General features: G+C 37.2%; 1 protein-coding gene across 2 annotated transcripts in view; it reads left to right on the forward strand.

Annotated features, from left to right (window-relative positions):
* CCDC50 (coiled-coil domain containing 50) overlaps nucleotides 1–20,617 on the forward strand; it is a 63,947-nt gene that overhangs the window by 9,303 nt on the left and 34,027 nt on the right. For both annotated transcript variants that reach the window (XM_032875649.1, XM_032875650.1), the window contains exons 2-3: nucleotides 18,538–18,600; nucleotides 19,927–20,053. In XM_032875649.1, coding sequence (XP_032731540.1) covers nucleotides 18,538–18,600; nucleotides 19,927–20,053 — 190 coding nt within the window. The remainder of the gene's footprint in view (nucleotides 1–18,537; nucleotides 18,601–19,926; nucleotides 20,054–20,617) is intronic.

A 20,617-nucleotide genomic window follows, 5' to 3' on the forward strand; every position in this document is an offset into this window, starting at 1 on the left:
AAGCAACAACAACATTTTTTTCCTGTTTTTTTTTTTTTTTTTTTTTTTAATTGACTGTATAGAGGAGTCCGTAGTTTATTGCATTAACTACATTAATATTTTAGGAACACTTTTCTATCAAATGCTTTAAAATATTTTTTTTTTCTTTCATATTGTGAGGGTCTGTAAAATACAGAATGCTAGGGTTGACAAATACTTTCAAAAAGTCCTTATTGTCTAGATGGGAAACCTGAAGTAGAGAAAGAGACTTGATTAAGATTGTTATCGCCCCATCTGCACTTCTTGAGCTTGCTCTGACAGCTGGGCCAACAGCTATTTGGAAAGAACTGCCCATTCTCAATATCTGTATTTACAGATCACTTTCTGGCTTTGCCTACAAAAGGTCCCTTATCCTATCTATCCCTGATGGCTGGATTTTAACTGGACATGTCTGCTTCTCTTGTTTTCCTAGGTTTCCATGGTCAGACGTTATTTCAAATAGGGCTTTAGTGGACCCATAAAGCATTTCTTCGTTTCTTTTTATAGTTATTCCATTAGAGCTTCACAGAGCCGATCTTCAAAAGGTCGTCTTGGCTATGTGTGTATGTTGGAGAGGAGAGATTGAAGGTTTAGAAATGGTTAGGGAGTTATGGATAGACCCCAGTTTAGTGTGTTTTTAACATCCCTGAAGTGCAGGAACTTCGTGTCAGTGACTCTCAAGCTTCCCATACTAGGAAAACTACTAGGCTTAAGACAGGGTCACCAAAGAATTTATAGGCCAAACCCAGACACTTCGTGAGTAAAAAGGAGGTTTCTAATAACTTCATCAGAGTAGATGGGTACTGGTGATCACGCAGCTAAAGGAGCCATTGCTGAAATACCATGGGCAGTTGGATGTGACTACTGAGTGAAGTCCTTACTACAAAGCCTCTTCTGGATATGTGAAGTTTTCATTGGCACTTAAAACCTGGAGGGTACCTGTCTACCACAGATTGTCTCCAGGTTCTAAATTTGTTTTCTGTTTCATAACTGATTACTGTGTAAAACATGAAAACTCGCTCTCTAGATTGTAGAACAGAAATGACTAGGGTGCTGTTCAGCTATTCATATTTGGGTTTGTCAACATTTTATTTATCTTTTTTTTAGTTTACTTTCTCTTCCCTATTTTTAAAAAATATTTTATTTATTTATTTGACAGACAGAGATCACAGGTAGGCAGAGAGGCAGGCAGAGAGAGAGGAGGAAGCAGGCTCCCTGCTGAGCAGAGAGCCCGATGCGGGGCTCGATCCCAGGACCCTGAGATCATGACCTGAGCTGAAGGCAGAGGCTTTAACCCACTGAGCCACCCCAACTTTCTCTTCCCTATTTATGGGTTCTCTCCCTATCTTCCCCACAAAATGTGGGGAACAGATGTTGAAAAGATTTATGCCAATTGAAGGGAGGTAAGAATTGCAGACGTTTCTAATCCCTGTTTACTTGGCAATATGTGATATGCCTCTCATTTTCTTTTTCCTTTTAAATATAGAAGGAGGCTACATTTTTACTCTATACACCTCTGCCAAGCATCTTTTTAGTAATTGAGCTCCTCCTATAATTATTTTGCAGTATTTGCTCTAGTTTACTGATACATTAAATAATTCTTCCTAATTGAAATCAGACATACAGTATAAAATTTAACTTCAGCAGACTGACTTCTTTCTAAAAGGAAATACCCTCAACCTAGACTTGTAAGACCTGGTTTCACATCTCCTATTTACCACCTATTAGGTGTAAGAACTCGGAGATAATACTCAGTATCTCTAAGCTTTGGTTTTATTATCTGTTTATTGGAGATAATATATACTGTGCCTAATACATGGGCTTGTGATGGCAGTTAACTGAAGAAATGGATATGAAAACTTTCTGTAAAATGTAGTGGTATGCAGTCAGGCTTGACATTACTATTCAAGTCGCCTTGTAATACTTTGACTTTTTCACTTCTTCCAGACTGTTGTTCCTGTGAGCCCTGTTGCCCTGCCTGGAGTTTCCTTCTACACTGTTCAAATCTGCCTATTTCAACACCCCGCCAGGCCTCACTCACTCAAGTGCTCATTTTCTGTTAAGTCTGTCCTGCTTCTTTTTGTAATTTCTTCAAGCCTCTATGAACTACTTATTTCTGTAAGCAATGTGTATCATTCTCTGTATTAATTTACTCCCTTTCTCTCAACATGAGACTGGTTGCTGACGAATTTCAATTTCTTTTTTGGATCTTTACATATAAGAGATACTTTGGAAAACTTATCAGACTGTCTGACAGCTTGTGCTCAGTGGGCAGACTGACCTGAGCTAGCTGAACTAATGACAGTAGATTAAGACCTATTATCATTTGCATGAATTCACTGGGGTAGGAATAGAGGACAAGAACAAGTTGCTTTTACTTTTTATTATATTTTTTTCCATTTTTCAAATTTCCATAAGATGTTGATTGGTTTCAAAGTTAAATCAAGGCCCAAACAACACAGTAATTTCCTTTGCAGACAGTGAGCTTACTTGTTTATGGATTGACTTTAGTTTTGTAAGACAATGCTGATAGTTTCATATTTTCCAGGAATGTTATATAGTATCATTTTGTCACTGTTACTAGAGCATCCAGTTAAGTTTTATAGATGGTGTTAGGTTCCATTCAGAATTTTTGTTTGCTATTTTCTCTCAGATTTATTTTGACAAAAGGGAGCAAGGTTCTTATAAACCTTTAACTAAACAGATAAGCATAATATGTATTTTTAAAGTTTTTGATTATAAGGGGAGATAACTGTGAAGAATCTGAAAGTTTTGGGTTGGAGACTAAAGAGATGGATGTACAGATTGCAAACTAGGAGTGGTTTATGATCAAAAAAAGGTGGGAAAGCATGAGCAAGAAAGAGCTCAAAGAGTTTTTGCTTTGGGCATGGATATGTCCAATTGTGCTTAATTTGGAATGGTTGTCTAACTTAAGGTACACTGTTTAGCCTCTTTCAGCTTCATATGATATATTAGGAGGTAACACTGCTTTCGAAACAGGCAGTGCTGTAAAAAACACATTTATAAGGCAGCTATTATTTCAATTAAAAAAAACAACAACAGCAAAATAATTTTGACTCCTTAAAAAAACAGTGAAGCAAGTAAATCCTGTAGAGCAGAAAGGATTTGGAGAACCTGTCTTCCTGTTCACAAATGCAGGCAGCCCCTGATTTTCTTTCACTTCCTCTGCAGGGGAATTACATGATAACCAAGTACACTGTAGAATGTACTGAAGCCAGTTTCAGTAGCATTGCAGAGAGAAATCCAAGACATTTTAAGAACACATTCCACTTGAACTTGAAACATTTGGTGATCTTTCAGAAGCATTATGAATATGGAGGGTGCTTGCTTTCCCTGGCTGTACTGTGATCATCTGGCCCCGCAAAAGCTTTTTAGTTAGTTAATGGCACAGTTCACATTCATATTCCTTGGACAATAAATGACTGATAACATGGTCTAATTTTACACTGATACTGAACACTTTGTGAGAATTGCTAGTTGAAATAGGAAAAGAACACTTTTTTTTTTTTTAATAAGGCACCAGATTAAATGAAAGGTTGTTTTAAGATTTATTGGTCATTGAAGCTTCTGTATGGAGGAATAAAAGCAGATGTTTGCCATTTTGTATTGCGGAAATAGTTGAACCATCAGCAACAATCTTTTTACAGGCTGCGATGATCACATTTTAGATGATACGCTTGTGTCCAAGAGACAAGTGTATATAACTTACTCTGAATCAAGTACATTTCATGCAGTCCTGTGTCTAAGTTGGATAAATCCTCTTTTTAAAAAGATATTTATGTGAGAGAGAGGGAGTTGCACCAGTGCGAGAGTTGGTGGGGGGAAGGGCAGAGGGAGAAGCAGTTTCTCCCTGCTTCACTGAGGAGGGAGTCGGACCTGGGGCTTGATCCCAGGACCCTAGGATCATGACCTGAGCTGAAGGCAGAGGCTTAACAGACTGAGCCATCAGGAGCTCCAGAGTTGGATAAATTCTTAATTTGGACTGTTTCCTTATAGCTCAGGACATTGAGGTTCTGATTTGGAAAGTGACTTGTCAGAGGTCACTTGGTGAGCTATTGACGGAAGCAGAACTAAAATTCTGTCAGGTGTCTAGGATTAAAAACTGGGCTCTTTGTACTTGTGTGTTTCTTATATGCTATAGTAAAGACATACTTCTATACATTGGGCAAGAAATATCCATATTTCTTACAGTAAAGGTATCAAAATGGCATGTGGATTTGGCAGAAAGCGTTCAGTAGAGCAATGTAAAGAATAGAAGTTAGTAAAATCCATCTAGTTTTAGGCATGCACTGTTTTTAATTTATACGTTAGTGTGTTTATATTTTGACCAACTATACCTCTACTTAACAGTCTACCCTCCTATCATTCTTGATGTTGATTAAACTCTTAATTACATGACTTTCTTATATAATTCTACTTTGCTTTCTAACTTTGGACATTCAATTGAAAAAAAAAAGAGTTTGAGGTGATGGAGATTTTTAAACATTTTATACATACTGATTTTCCTTTGACTCAGGCCCACAATATGTGTAGGAAACATCCTCCTTCAGTTGGACATAGTTTAGAAAGAGCTATAGAAATGTAGTAAGCTGTTGGTTACAGTTTAATTCTTTGCCAGGAAACATTCTACACATCATTAGGTGAAGCAATGATTGCATATTCTATAATAGATTGTATGCTAGACAAGTGACTAGATCTGTGTTAATCAGTGACTGAGTTAAGGGACCTGATTGGAAGAAAAATACTTAATGGAAAATAACTATGGGACATAAGAATTCCTTAATTCTGATGCTGCCAATAATAATAGGTTCCATGTATTGAGTTTCCTTTTATTGAGTGACAGGTGTGGTGTATTCCTTGGCTTCTCATGTATCTAATTTAGTTCTCAAGACATTTATTCTCATTTTACAAAGAAGGAACCTTAGGCTCAAAGAGATTACATAACTTGCCCAGAGTTTTATAGCCATTTAAGTAAGCAATATTTGAATCCTGATTCTATAGCTCCAAAGTTGTTTTTTTTTTTCCCCCCTCTGATATACTCTTCACACAGTAGGAAAAGTCCAAAATGGAATAATGTTGCCACTTTATATATTCTTTATTTTTGTATTAAGGAAGAAATCTCAGCTTTCTCCTTATTGGAATTTACCTTTATGCTTCAGGTTTTGCTTTCTTCCCATAGTAGTGGCTGTGTTTCCAGCTTTTTTTAGTGAACTTTCAAAAGTTCACATCTAACTTTTAATTACCACTAAAGTGAATACAGATTTTTCTCAATACAATGATAATTACAATAATAATAATTAATAATAATAATAATAATAATGGTGGGGGCTCCTAGGTGGTGCAGTTGGTTAAGTGTCTGACTCTTGGTTTTGGCTCAGGTTGTGATCTAAGGTTCTTGAGATCAAGCCCTACACCAGGCTCTGTGCTCAGGGAGTCTGCTTGAGATTCTCTCGCCTTCTCCCTCTGCCACTCCTGCTTGTGTGCACAGGCTCACTCTAAAATAAATAAATAAATAAATAAATAAATCTTTAAAAATAAAGTAAAATATTCCCTGTGATGAACTACATAGAGAGCTAAAGTGGTTGACAGAATCACTTTTTAAACTCTTGGCACAACTCCCTGTTATCAGGGTAGGGATTTTCTAGGAGTGCTTTGAAACATAGGCTAACTTCTTTCAGTTTACTCTTGGGTTGCTTCCTTCTGTATAGACAGTATTTCTAGGAAATCTGATTTAAATGTAAGCCTACTTGTATTATTATTAGGAAGATAAATCTCTTGATCCTCTGGGGAGGCATTCTCCTAAATTCTAAAAAGGTACCCATGATCTCAAGATATCTTATAGAAAAACACATGTCTGGTTAGTAAAGATGACCAATTATTGAGCATATGACAGCATATCAGAGTAAAATTCCAAAAATCTCAAGATTTACCTATTTGTTTTTTGTTCATACTTTTGGATTTATATAGTCTAAGATTATTGGAATCTTGTGTAGAGTTCTGACAAATGGTTACCAGAGTGGAACTGTGAGTAGTACAATTTGCTTTAAGGGAACAAGATTTAGGGGAATCTTTTCACCATGCCTGCTTATCCCATGGCTGTTAATTGAAACAGAATTTTGTGGGGGGGGATTTTGAGTATTACTCTTGATTTTGTTTTAAATTTTATTTTTTTAGCGAGACGGAGTGAGAAGGGTAGAGGGAGAAGGAGAGAATCTGAAGCAGACTCCATGCTGAGCAGAGCCCTCTCGGGGCTTGATCTCATGATCTGAAATCAGGAGTCAGAGGGTTAACCAACTGAGTCACCAAGGCACCCCTTACTCTTGATTTTTGGAAATTGAAATGTGTTTGCTAATCCTAATAGGAAAGAAAGTGCCAGCTAAAGTATCTCCTTGCAGAAGAGAAGTTGAAAGTGGAAATATCTGACTCAGGGTAAATAGAATTTGCAGTAGCTAGTACTTAAGGAAACTCTCTTGTCATATGAAGCCAATAAACCAAAATGGTTTTCTTTCCTTGGTGTAAACTTGTACTTAAGTTGGGTTGGATATGATCTTTTGGGTTTTTAATGGGCATGACTGGGTTTATCCTACTAGGGTTTAAGGAGATGGGTGGCTTTTCTTTCTAGGCTAAGGCAAACAGAGAAACCAAAACCATTTGAGGGCTGCCAAACCATTTGAGGGCTGCCAAACCATTTGAGGGCTTGTTTAAGTGCCAGGAAAAGTGCCATTCAAGTAGTGGAACAACGAAGGTTGAAGTTTCCTTAGGGACACAAGCAATCAAAATAAAAGCAATAAATTCTTACAATCTGGATATTCTTAGTGGAAAATTGCTTTGAAAAATTCTGTCTGCTGCTGGCTAATCTAAGGGTATTTAAGTATTTTGGGTATTTTGAGGACTCCTTGTGGTTATCAAAGGTCTGTTGTTTTCTACATAGAAATTCTGACTATCTCCATCAGAATAATTTGTGAATACTTTTTTTTAATGTATAAATTTCCTGAAGTACTGAAGTACTTATAGTGGTTGCTGTCACTCCCATATTTCAGGTAGGCAAATGGAAGTTGTATTAATTTGTTCAAGATTATTCATCTAGTGAGTGTTAGAGCCAAGACTGTAATCATAGTGAGAGTACTTAGTTATACTATACTGCATCCTTATGAAGTGGGTATTCATGAATACAAGTGCTCTATGTAGTATATTGCAGAAAACACTTCATTTTCTAAATATAATTTTTTTAAAGATTTTATTTATTTGGGGGTTTGCTGGGGAGGAGCAGAGTGGGAGAGAGAGGGGCAAGCTGACTCCACGCTGAACGGAGAGCCCGATGCACTGCTGAATCCAGGACATTGAGATCATGACCTGAGCCAAAACCAAGACTTCAAAGCTTAGTGGACTGAGCCACCCAGGTACCCTTTTAAGTGTAATTTGGTAGTCATCTTTTTATGTTCAATTAGGAAACTTTAAATCCATTTAAAAAATAAACTGAATCATTTTAAAGCAGGAATGGTTTCTTTTAAATATTTAGCTGCTGTGTAAATTCATGTATTTCTGAATTGTTCTGAAGTGGAGCGTCCACTTAAAATGTAATTGTTCTTTAAGGAGTGCACCAAAGACAGTAAACTTAGGAGAATCTTCACCACCTTTCATCAGTTTAATTTTTCAAGTTCATTTGAGAGTCACAAATGTACATTTGCTTATCAGAATGTGAAGTTCTTCAGTTTTTGGTAAGTATATATTAGTGATCTGGTGGGTTTATTCAGCAGCAGGTTTATTTCCCAGAATTGAATTCCTTTAACTGTATTATCCTTTCTGAGTGGAGATTTGCTTACTTTGTTTCTGTGACATATTATCTACAGAGTAGTTGGATTTTGAAGATAAATCAGTGGCTAACACAAAACCAATAATATATTCAAAATCCTTGGTTGCCCATACTGGTAAAGTGAGCTCCATCTGTTGGTTTAAATATAAGTGCTTATGCACGTGTGTGTACATACACCATGAACGATTAAAATGGCCTTGAACGCTACTGAATGATCCGGTTGTCTAAGTTAGCAATAACTTACCTGTCACACTGTGATTATTGTTTAGTGCTGTCCAATAGGCCTTCTGTGATGGTGGAAATGTTCTATATTCCACATTGTCCAAAATGGTAGGCATAAGCCCCATATAGTTATTTAGCACTGAAAATGTGGCTGGTGAGACTAAGGAACTAAATTTTTAAAATTTAATTTTAGTTAATTTGAAAAAAGAGCTACATGTGAGTAGTGGCTACCATATACATTGTAGGGAAAAGATTGTAACCCTAGTGGGTAGAATAATGATGGATCAATAGAACATACAGATTTGGTCTGGTTTGAGGAAATATTTTCTAACATGGGTTCCACCATTGGATGATGTAGATGTATATCATATGGGGTTTTGAAGAGAACCTCACTTATGATCACTTGGTGGGAATGCAAGGACAGAACCCAAACACCAGTTTGTTGGGAAGGAAGACCAAGTGACCTCTGGGTTGAGCTCATTTTGAGATTATGGGATGCTTCTTAAGAAGGAAGGAAGCTCAGTTTCAGTGATTTGCATTAGTATTTAGATCTTCTTTTTCTGAAAATAGACAAGGTCTGAGTTGTAACTTTTCTTGAGTAGCTTTTTTTGTTACTTCCAACACAAAAGTTTGACTTCAGAGTACCAATCCATAAAGCTGATGCCTGCAAACATAGGAAACTTGTGAGGTTGTTTGTGGATATTTTTATCTTTTATGGTAACTTGAGTCAGATATTTCCTTATGGGAAGTCTTACCCGACAGTTCTATAAGGATGGGTAAACATTGCTCTGTTTCTATCCTGCTACCTTCCCTCCTCCCACTTTCTTACTGTTCCTCTCATTCTCAGTCTTTTGCTCTGTCAGATGGAAATTTCTGACTCAGCCATTTTCACTTTTCCAATAAGTTACCCAGTTACTCTGTGGTCTCTGATAATGATGTAAATGGTTTGTGATATTAAAGTAGTACTTCTGATTTGAGGACTTATATTATCTCAGCGTTTTCAAAACCCACTTGCCTGCAATCTAGTGTGTCTGTGGTTAACTGTAATATAACTACTTGCCAAACGAGTGGTTTGGATTACTAGGGTTTTCATTTAACTTTGAATTTGGGGGATTAGGGGGAAAAAAAAAAGTCAGGAACCGATTTTAATAAGTTGCATCAGAGTGAAATGTTGGGATTAAATAAGTTGTTTTGCTTTTTAAAATGTCTCTTTACTATGCTCAGTCCTGTGCTTTTGTTGAAGATGGGTGTGTGTGTGTTTATAGGCACATGTTTAAAAGCTCATGCTTGAATTATTGATGATGTCCATTATATAATTTAGTGCTTCCTATTTAAGTTCTAGCGTTACAACAATTTAGTTTCATGTTTGCTGCCAGGAAAACATTTCTATTTGGTGAAGAACTGGTGTTTTTTCTTTTTTAGACAATGAAAACTGAGCAACTTTCATAGTTCTCTGCTTGCTTTGGTTCTCAGGAAGAACAGATACAAATTGGGGATCTATGTAGAGTTTATATTTGCTAGCATACTTTTTTCCTTAATAGTAACAAAAAAAAAAAATTTGGTTCTCTAACCATAAGGAAACAGTATAATTAAACTGAATCAAGAAAACATTGCTAGTGCAGCTCATTTTTTTCCTAGTAAATATTTGTTTCAATGTTTAGAGCTGAAAGCTAGATTAAAAACATATATTTTATTATAAAATACTTTTAAAAGGATTATAAATAATAAGACTTCCCTTCATGGTAGGTAAATTGGAGAACATAGAAATGCTTAAAAAATAAAATGAATGATACTGTAATTCTGTAGTACATAATCAGTATTGGGATTTTGATGTTTACCCTTCCTAATATTTTATGAAGTTGAAAAGACAGGTATGTCACCTATAGTCAGAAAGGCTCCCAGGATTAGCACATATAATGGAGAGTATCTTTCCTTGTGCCTAGTTTCTATGATAAGCCGCAGGGTAGTCAGCTATCTATAGGGTGTGTAAAACAACAATTTTCAAAGTGCCATTGTTTATACAAATCACACCCATCTACCCAAAGCTGGAAACAGGATCAGTGGATAAACGCTGTAGATTGGCAGGCTTTGTCCATCTGAAGACCATTTTACTTATAGTTATTTACAGGGGGACTGCATTGAAAGGGAATGGACTTTGTTGAAAGGAAGTGGGCTTCTTGGGGCTGAAATATTTAAGAAGATGGTTATTTGGGCAGGATAAGTCTGGACTCAACAACTGCTAAAGCCCTTTCTGATAATCAGTTTTTATAATTTTAAGAAAGTGATGAATCAGCACATTTTTGAATGGTGTTTGAAGTTCAGAAATATTTGAAGAAGTTGGGGAACCTGGCCTGTCATCCAGGGCCTTTATTATTTTTAGAGATATTCACATGAGATTAAGATTCTTGATACTGTAAGACAGTTTGGTGCTCTCACCAAAGCGGTGGCTTTAGCAGACAAGGTATTTGGTAGAACTTTGCAGAAGATCTTGAGTTACTCTATTCTGGTTCTTGTAGAGGTTTTTATGGGAAGGGTAGCTCTCTGTCCTTCAGTAATGTTTGTGGCAGGATAATTCACCTGGAAGACGTTTTCCTTTTACAAAGATCCCTCAAGTTTCCTCCCCCTCTTCTTCTTCTTCTTCTTCTTTTTTTTTTTTTTTGCTTCTTCCGATGTTGACATATTTTTCATTTACCTTAATTTACTAACATTTTCTAATTTTCGGGACTGTTTGGCAGTCTGCTACTATAGAGGATTTCTGAAGACATGAGGAAGTTTTTCTCAAATATTTGACTCAGGACACTAGCTCTAAGATCAGAATCAGCACCTTAGTACAGATTGCATTCTCTGCTTCAAAATGCCATGTACATCCTATGCATTCTGTCGGGTTATTTAGCCTAACACATATCCTTCTGTATGGACACATTTTTCATAGTCTGGGGGTCTAGTCTTAGAAATAACACTTATTTGTGTGATCCTTGGCATTGTTATTCCAATTCTCATCATTTCTCCATTAATTGAATTATGTGTTTAATTGTGGTCTAAAGGGACCAACAGTTGACCGTTTGTCTGAGTGTACTACTTACTTAGATAGTCTAGGATTTCTAGATATTCTAGGTTTCTACCAGCTTCTGTCCATTATGATGCATACAATGTATCTGAAATTTGGGTGATGGAAGCAGAAACCCTTTACTGTTATTTCATTTTATTTTTAAGATTTATTTATTTATTTTAGAGAGTGAGCAAGAGAAGGGCAGGGGGAGAGGAGCAGACTCCCCGCTGAGTGGGGAGACCGGCACAGGCTTGATCTCAGAATCTCTGAGATCATGACATGAGCCGAAATCAAGAGTCCGACACTTTACTGACTGAACCACCATGCACCCCCCTCCGCCTTTACTGTCATTTTAAATAATGTGGGTAGACATGCTTCTACTCAGCCGTTTTTCAGGTGAGCTGGAAGGTGAGGATGGCTCACACCTGCAAAAAATACAGTATTTTATTGTACATCATTATTTATATTGTCATCATTTTTCTTCGAGCCCTCATTTCCACAGGTATTTATTTGAAAATAATCATCTCAGGCATCGTGATAAATGTTGGAGAGAAAATGATCCATAATATTTTTCCTGCTTTGCAGGATCTTGAATGTATACTGGGGAAACAGATGGGTAAAGATAATTATGATTAGTGCCATAGTACTGTATTTACTGTATGCTGTGAAATCACTGCGGGGGAGAGAGGGAAGCCTGGCTGGATCTACTGGGTGTGTGAGAGTCAGTTGTGATGGTTTTGGTTTTATTCTGTATGATTGGATAAATAGAGAAATGACTTTTCAATGAGGGTTTTGAAAGTTGATTATGAATTTTTGAGACAGTGGAGAGGTGCTTCAGGCAGACACACACACAATCTGTGTTATGACTAAACTTCCTTCAGACTTGCAAAACTTTCCCATTCTTGGTGTTCCATACCCACACCAGCCAACTGAAACATAAACCCAAACTAATAACCATAAAAAGCCCCAAGCAGTTGAAAGGTTGGTTAATAGTACTTGACTCAATCATTTGTACAAAATGTGGATAAAAGTCTTAGTCTTTCATAAAGCAATTACAGAAATCTATGTGCACTCTGCAGGTTAGTAAGAGGGGCAGTTATACTAAGGATAACTATTACAGAAAAGTGTATCTGACTTAATTATATCATGGGTCTCTTCTCAGAAAGATCCTCTGTCTTCCAGACAGATGGTATTACCATAGTATATGGGATAGGACAGGAGATTTGGAGACTTGATCGGAAAAGTAGGTCTGCCATAGGCTACTTTGACTAGGAGCAAAAAATGAGGACGGAACACAAGTGTCATTTACCAGTTTTTCATTAGCCAAAATTAGGTGCCACTTACCTCCTTCTGTCATATCGTACTTAGATTTTGTTAATTTCAATAGGTTGGACATCTAGGAACACTAAAAATCAGAAAGATCAAAGGTTTCAGTTACCCTCTATTCGCTAGTAAATTAATTGCTTAAACATCACTGAGATTTTATTTCATTGTTTCAGCCTTCTTCCTGATAGGGAAGTTTCAGTTGTCAGAGTGGTCAGTGACTCAAAGCTATGTTTGTTATTTTGGGACTCATTATTAGGGCAGGTGGTTAAAAAAGTGTCCAGTCCACAGCTGGTCATCCCTAAGAAGCTTCCTCCAGGCTGATGGTGGTGGTACTGGGGGTAGGGGTTCATTTTGGTGTTGGTATTAGTGGTGGTGGTATTGGTATACTCTGAGTTCCTATGTATGTAAATTTTGTTTGGGGTGAAAATGTTGAGGACTTGTCATTATGATAACTGTTCAGTTTTTCCTGCATCCCATTTCTCTCTTGCTCTGGCAATTTTATTAGAGCTTTAAATAAAGAAAAGAGACTCTTCTTTAATACATTAGGGACACGTTCCTTTTTTAAGGGAACAAACACAGGCATAAGGTTTACATAAGTTATTTCTTCATTCAAATTGTCTTCAGCATCTCATGGACACATTAGGCTGAAATTCATTAATACTGTCTTTGCAAAGGGAGGGAAACTCACTAATGTTGGATGGAAACTGGAGGAGATGGGGGGAGGTGGTTAGATCCCAAAGGGAGATTTTCCTCAGAATTTCTCAACATACTCACAGCTGAGGGATTTTCTTGTGGATCACCCATGAAACAGTGAAAAGAACTTTTACTGCCCTTGTTTTTCAGAAGTGAACACAAACTGATTGCTAGAGACTTATTTTGGGGAGATAGTGAGACACAGTTAAGTGTTGTCACATTTTTATTGCTCTATTTTGGGACTGGGAATCCACCTTCTGAGCACATGTACCAGCCTTACCTAAATTATTTTGTATTTGCAGTTTCAGAGAACTGAATGCAGATTTGTCTTATTTACTATTTAATAATATCACTTTTTTCTGACATAATGAAATATAGACTCTTTATTTCTCCATAGGAGTTCTTTGAGCAGAAATATTTAGGGTCAGAGGAACTTGGTTTGGTTTCCAGTTCTTTTGTTTATTTGTTGGGCTATCTTGGTCTAGTTGCTTTATTTCTCTGAGCCTTAAGTTTCCTCATAAATGAAATGAGAACACTGATAAAGCCTTTACCTTCAAGTGGTTAGGAGAAATAAATGTGAAAGTACATTGTCATGAACAGAGTGCTCCATCAGCATCAACTATGGCTGCTTGTCGTTACCAAACTTTTCAAGACAAAATGTGTGTCTGGGATATCATCGTCATTCATAGAAGCTGTTTTCATGTGTACAGAACAAAGGAAAGCAAGTATCATCCCTGCTCTCAGTGTAATGAGTATGTATTCCATCTGTTGCTAATAGCATTTATGCAAAAATAACTCACAAGCTGTACCAGAACATAAAAGGCAATCCAGACACAGTTGAAAGAAGTAGTTCCTAGTGAATGTATTATTAACCCAGGCATTTCTGTGTGGGTGGGAGCTTGTAAAGATTGACTCATTGGAATTGTGTTTTCAGAAAGTTTTGGAATGTGGGTAAAAGGACAGAAGGGAAATGACTTCTCACTCTTTTTTATGGTTTGTAAGAGTTAATTGGCCTCTTCACTGAGAATGCCTACCCCTTTTGCCCTTAAGAATTTTAATCTTCCTTTGAAATTTGTTTTGTATGTTAGTTACTTTAAGGTTCCTTGATACTTCTGCCTGAGTCACTGTCATTCCTTATACTTACCGCCAATTCATAACAAGCATAACTCCTCCATATTTATGCCTTCAAAGAATATTCAGTAGGTCTTTATAACATTTATTAAATTATATTATGTTTATGTACCTTTTTGTCATCTCTACCTTCTTGATAGCTTGAAGATGATTTATTTATCCTAAAAGAGAACTCAGCAAATGTTTGTTGAGTATGTTTACTAAATACATGCTATGTCATTTATTTATTTAGAAAGATTCACGAATGAATGAAAATCTCTTCAAGGAAAATGGATGAAGGGGAGTGTGTGTGTGTGTGTGTGTGTGTGTGTGTGTGTATTTATATATGTAAAAATCCCACATATTTCTGAGATTTGCTTGGCTTAATGTAAACTAATTCGTTGTATACTTATATGTATATATCTGGATTAAAAGAATCACTAAAGCTATTTCATTTAATGGGAATGGGGAAGATTTCTAGTTTTTATTTGAAAATTTGGAATTTGAAAATTTTACAAGTCTCTGTGATGCTCTCACAATAAGCTGTTGTGTTTTTTTACTTTGTTGACCAGTGTTTCTTCATTTTTTTTTTTTTTCTGTTAATATCTCTCGAAGTGTTACTGCATGCTATATCCAGTGCTAATTTTGTGGAAGGTGCAAAGATTAGTCCCACAAGGTCCCTGCCCTGAAGAGTTTGCATCTGGTCAGGGAGGCAGCTGTATATTTGAGTTGACGGATAAATGTGTTTCTTTCTGTTGGTCCTCTTCAGAAGCAAGGAGGCAGAGTTACATGGTTATTAGTTTTCAAAAGAGACTTAGCTACCATGCCCTAATTGTGGGGAAAACGTTTGGGGTTAGAGGGAAGAGGTCGGAGGACCATTGAAGTCTGAGTAGGAATGAAGAGGAGTGATGGTGTTGCTTTACTGGCAAGATCAGCGTGAAATTTGGATGAGTGAAAGTAAACATAGGAGGGAGGAAGTTTGAGAAGTGCGAGGGTAAGAGTTCAGGGCCCAGTTGTACATCTTAAATATGCCTGCAGGGAAAGGTAGTGTGGTGAATTTATGCTGTTTACCCTCAGTACATTTATACTGTTTACTTCAAAGTAGATTAAGGAAGGAGCAAAGATCTAGGCTCTGAACTTGGCCTGGCTGTGAAATTTTTCTGTAATTGCCCATCTGATTACTGATTTACAAAGATGGCTGGATGTGTGGTTGTTTTCCAGCTTGTAGTAGAATTATGGTGCAGAGAATACAGAGGCACATCTTGGAAGGAACCAGAGTGGATGCAGAAGAAACTGTACTGAACACACAATACTTGGTATAAATGAGATTGTATACTTGGAAGTTCTTAGCAAACTCTGAAGTGCTAAGTCATCGTATTGACAGTACAATTCTGTGTATATGTGTGTGCACTTCCTTGTAGTCTTTGAAGATCTTCTAGATTCTCTTCTAACTCAAGCCATAACCCATATATACTGTAAGAAGATTTAGGATCAAATCATAATGACTGAATAGACTTTGTACTTTTTGTTTAAATATCAAGAAATCATTGTGAAGAGTCATTGCTACAGTAACCAGTAATTCATAAACCCCTTGTACCTGTTATGTCACTGTGTCTCCATGTTTATGATTTAGCAGTATATGCTGTTGATGGAATTAAAGATACAGATTTTTTTAAACTTTGTATTTAATTGTAGAATTTAAAATGTAATACATAACAAATTACAAAAAGCAAAAGAAATACAGAAACCGACAACCTATTGGTCAAATTTAATGGATGTTAATATTTGCCTTATTTGCTTTAGTCTTCTCCGTTTTGTTCATAAAGCAATAGAACTCCATCAGATATAGCAGAGACACTTCTGCCTTTGCCTCTCTCTGTAGGTGACCATGATTCCAAATTTAGTATGTGGAAAACGTATATTTTTATTACAGGTGTTTATATCCATAAACATTATGTTTTTCCTGTTGCAGGAAAAGAAAAAAATGACTAAAAGAAATGACTAAAAGAAAAAATATGAAATTATTTCAGTTCTTCACATGGTTATCCCTGTGGAAAACTGTACTAATTTTATAATTTTTTAATTTTATTCAACATGACATTAAAAATATATAAAATATATTGTTTGATATAACTTTCTGCCCTGATCACATAAATTAAAGTGGCTTTTAAGTGTTTTTGACCGTAACCTACAGGATGACATATGTTTTACATTATGACTTAATGCATATCATGTATATATAATGTATCTGTGTGTGTGTATGTGTGTGTTATGTGTGTAAAACTGAAAAAGTTTCTCCATACCATAGTTTCCCTTACTCTGTATGCTATACTCTGTTTTCTAGTGTATTCATTTTTAAATGCTTGTTTTAGACTTAGTAAATTGTTTTATGACCTAATAATAAGTTGCCATCCTTGATATGAAAAATATTAAACTTAATAATTAATCTAATCTTAATCTAAAATTAATACTGACTTTAGTATATAGACATAAACTTTGATAGTATAATAAAAGCACTTCAGATAATAAGGCAGCATATTAAAATAGCATTCTTTTGCACAGGATTTGATTACATTCATTTGGCTGATTCTGAATATTTGTTTTCTGTGAACTAAATCATGCATGTTTTGGGCACTTAATCAATTAATATTAATTAGCTAAGCATTTTAGGGAATGCGTGTTAGTCAGTATTGAATATCTCCTTTGGTCTGTTTCAGCCTCCCGGTTTGTCTGAAGTCCAGGAGGGCTGTCATAGTGTCAGGAAAGGAAAGAGCTCTTGCTGGCACAGTCACTGACTTCTTGCCTTGTCACCAACAAATTGCATATAGCCTTAATAAGTCCTTTGTTCCCTCTGACCCTCATTTTCCTCACCTATTAATTGAAAGGGTTAACTAGCTCATTTTGAAAGCACTTTCATTCTGTGAAACACAGACTAGGATCTGGGCCACAGTTGTTAGAATTTGCTGAGAATATATCTGATGTAAAAGAACAGGACTTCCTACTGGAAATTAATAGTTTGGCAGTAGCGTTTGAACAAGGGGTAAGCAGCTCGTATGTAGCTTGAATGGTTCTTAGATAGAAATGATTTGTAAAACCATTTTGCAGTAACCTCAATGTCCAGGATCTACCTCCTTTTTTTACTGCATTATTTCTCAGGGACAGAGCTACATGAATGTATGTTTCAGCATATGTAAGTGCTAAGAATGGCAAAGACGTGTTTCTTTATTCTTTGTCCTCATAGGCAAATCCAAAGCTTCAGAAAGAAATCTATGACTTCTGGTATTCCTCTGGTAGTTTTCTGAGTCCTATATATTGTAGTAGTTTATGGCTTTGAGGAATTTTCCTTTTTCATGTGAGTTATGTGTTTGGAATAGAGTAAAAAGGTATCACCTAAACTACTGCCCTTCAAACAGACAAATAAAAAGCACATTTCATGATAAGAGTCCTTCATAAGTATTGTATTGTTTTATGTATATGCTTATGTTAGGAAACAGGAGTTTGAATTGCAGTTTGGGGTAGAATGGACCTTGGAGACCATCTCTTCCCGTTTGCTTCTAAAAAGATAGGCCAGTGAATGCTCCTGCCTGGATCTCCAAATCAAGACAACATTAGGGGTAGATTTCTGTATCCCCTAAAGTTCCCATTTTCTTTTGGTTTAAAGATCCATTCTAGGAAGCTCTACATTTAGACAGACCTAGGGAGCCAGTTCTAACTTATGTCTGAGGGTGTGGACCCATTAAAGAATGTGATTATCCTTGACTTAGAGATCTGTTCCTACCCGAGGGGCTAATACAGGTATGTTTTTTCCTTTGGGAACCAGGATGTCAGTCTCTGGGAGAGGATCCTCTCAACCCCAGATGACTGTGGCAAAGGCTAGACTGCTCTTAACTTCTCTGACCATGCGAGAACTCAGTTTTCTCTCAGCTGCAGTATGCAGTACGTTCTTGACTCTTGTATTGTGGTAACAGTTCTTGCCCTCTCTTAATAGATGTGGATTAGAATATCTGGACCTCTGGGTTCTGATTCTGTGGTTAGTATAGTTAGGCCAGGGACCAGAGCTAACCATTATTTTGTGACACCCTGTGCTTGGCACTGAGCAGGTACTATGTGGATTTTGTGAATGAAGACTTGATACTAACTAGTCACTCTTTTGCATTGCATGTTATAAACTTGATCATCCTAAAATATTTGGTTTAATTTTTGAAGTAAACACAGTTCTCTTTTTAAGATATATTAAAATATTACCAACGAGTCTTGTTTGCTTTTCTTCCTTCATCCTCTGCAGTGTGCCGAGACTTTGCTGTCTTAGAGGACCACACCCTGGCCCACAGCCTGCAGGAACAAGAAAGTGAGTAATGGCCCTCATTCTGTTCTTCTGTTTGCTTTTTTAGTGGTAGCTTGAGGCAGGTTTCTTAGGGTGAGGCAGGAGAGAACGGAGTCACCAGGCCACACTGCCCTTCCATCCTGAGGAATTTATCTAGGCAAATGTCACTGGGTGGAGAGTGAAGTTTGGGTATTTTGAAGCATGACAGCTACCAGGGAGGAGAAGACTGTTGGTTATGTGGGAGAAGGGGGACTTGAACCTTTTCTTTTACCCTAATGTTACTGGAGAGAGATACTATCTGGCATCTGTTCCTTCCCCTAGAATAGGGGTCTAAACATCTTTCCAGGCACTGGCGGTATCTAGATTGTGGATTTTTCTTAATATTTATGTAGCAGAGAGAGTCAATTATCCTATGGTTTCACTTACTTGTGGAACATAAGGAATTACACAGAGGAAATTGGGAGAAGGAGAGGAGAAGTGAGCTGGGGGAAATTGGAGGGAGAGACAAACCATGAGAGACTGTGGACTATGAGAAACAGACTGAGGGTTTGGGAGGGGAGGGGATTGAGGGGGTTGGGTGAGCCTGGTGGTGGGTATTAAGGAGGGCACGTATTAGGGGGCGCCTGGGTGGCTCAGTGGGTTAAGCCTCTGCCTTCGGCTCAGGTCATGATCCCAGGGTCCTGGAATCGAGCCTGGCATTCGGCTCTCTGCTCAGCACGCAGCCTGCTTCCCTCTCTCTCCCTGCCTCCCTCTCTACCTACTTGTGATCTCTCTCTGTCAAATAAACAAATATAATCTCAAAAAAAAAAAAAAAAGGAGGGCATGTATTGCATGGAGCACTGGATGAGGTGCGTAAACAATGAATTTGGGAGCACACACAAAAAATAAAATTAAATTAAAAAAATTATGTATGTATAGAAGCTGAATCTGAGTTATGTGTGTTATACAACAGTACATATTTGTCAGTATGTAATTTGAGAATCATTTATGTGTCAATATAAAAATTAAGTATTGAAAAATGTAGTTTATAAAGAGAGTATCAACTGGTGGAGCAGAAGGAGCCTTGGCCTCGGCCTTAGAGTATGTGGAAGTCCTGGTACTACCACTGTTTCACCATGTGACCAAAGGCAAATTACTTAACCTTTCCGGTCCTCACTTTACTTAATGGAAAGATGAGAAGAGGAATTCCTCTTTCCCTGTTATATAGCATATTTGAGAGCATACAGTGAAGTTGTGGATGTGAAGCTCTTTTTAATGGAAAAGCTCTTCTTAAGTTATTTTGAGGCATAGTATTAATAAGCCAAAAAAAAAAATGACATTATCATTCCTCTCTTCAATCTTTCTGTCCAGTCGAGCATCATTTGGCATCGAACATTCAGCGGAACCGCTTGGTCCAACATGATCTCCAGGTGGCTAAGCAGCTTCAGGAGGAAGATCTGAAAGCTCAGGCTCAGCTCCAGAAGCGCTACAAAGACCTGTGAGGATTTGGGGGATGGGAGGGAGTCATGCCGGGACTGGTTTTCTCTGTAGAGTCAGCAACCAGCACAGGGAAGAAGACTGGGTCTATCCATCTTATGCCTTTCACTATTAGATTATAAATCCTGTAGTGGCTATCCCATAGTTTTCTTTGATTTGAAAATTTTTGTTCATTGTTGGAACACTTTCTTGGTTTTGGGACATGAGACTTCTGGTATGAACTCTTAACACTTGTAACTGTATGACTTCGAGGCATTTGGTCCATCTCTCTGAGTGTATATCCCTTCCCTATAGCATGTGGATCATAATCTCTGTCCCTTTTGCCTCACAGTTTGTTTGGGGGAGTCCAGTGAAATACTGGCTATCCAAGAACTTCAGGAATTATTTGGATTCCTTTACTATTTTCTGGTGGTGTTTGCTGCTCTTATTTTCCTTGAACCTTGTCCTTTTCAGGGAGAGGCAGAATCTTCTGGAAAGCTCTGAATTACACCCTTAGTTCTTTTTATAACTTCCCCATCTAACAAAAGTTCTTTCTTAGTCTCCTCCTTTAAGAATTAGATAAATG

Source organism: Lontra canadensis, unplaced genomic scaffold (genome assembly GCF_010015895.1).
Source record: "Lontra canadensis isolate GAN:19392208 unplaced genomic scaffold, GSC_riverotter_1.0 scaffold56, whole genome shotgun sequence".
NCBI lineage: Eukaryota > Metazoa > Chordata > Mammalia > Carnivora > Mustelidae > Lontra > Lontra canadensis.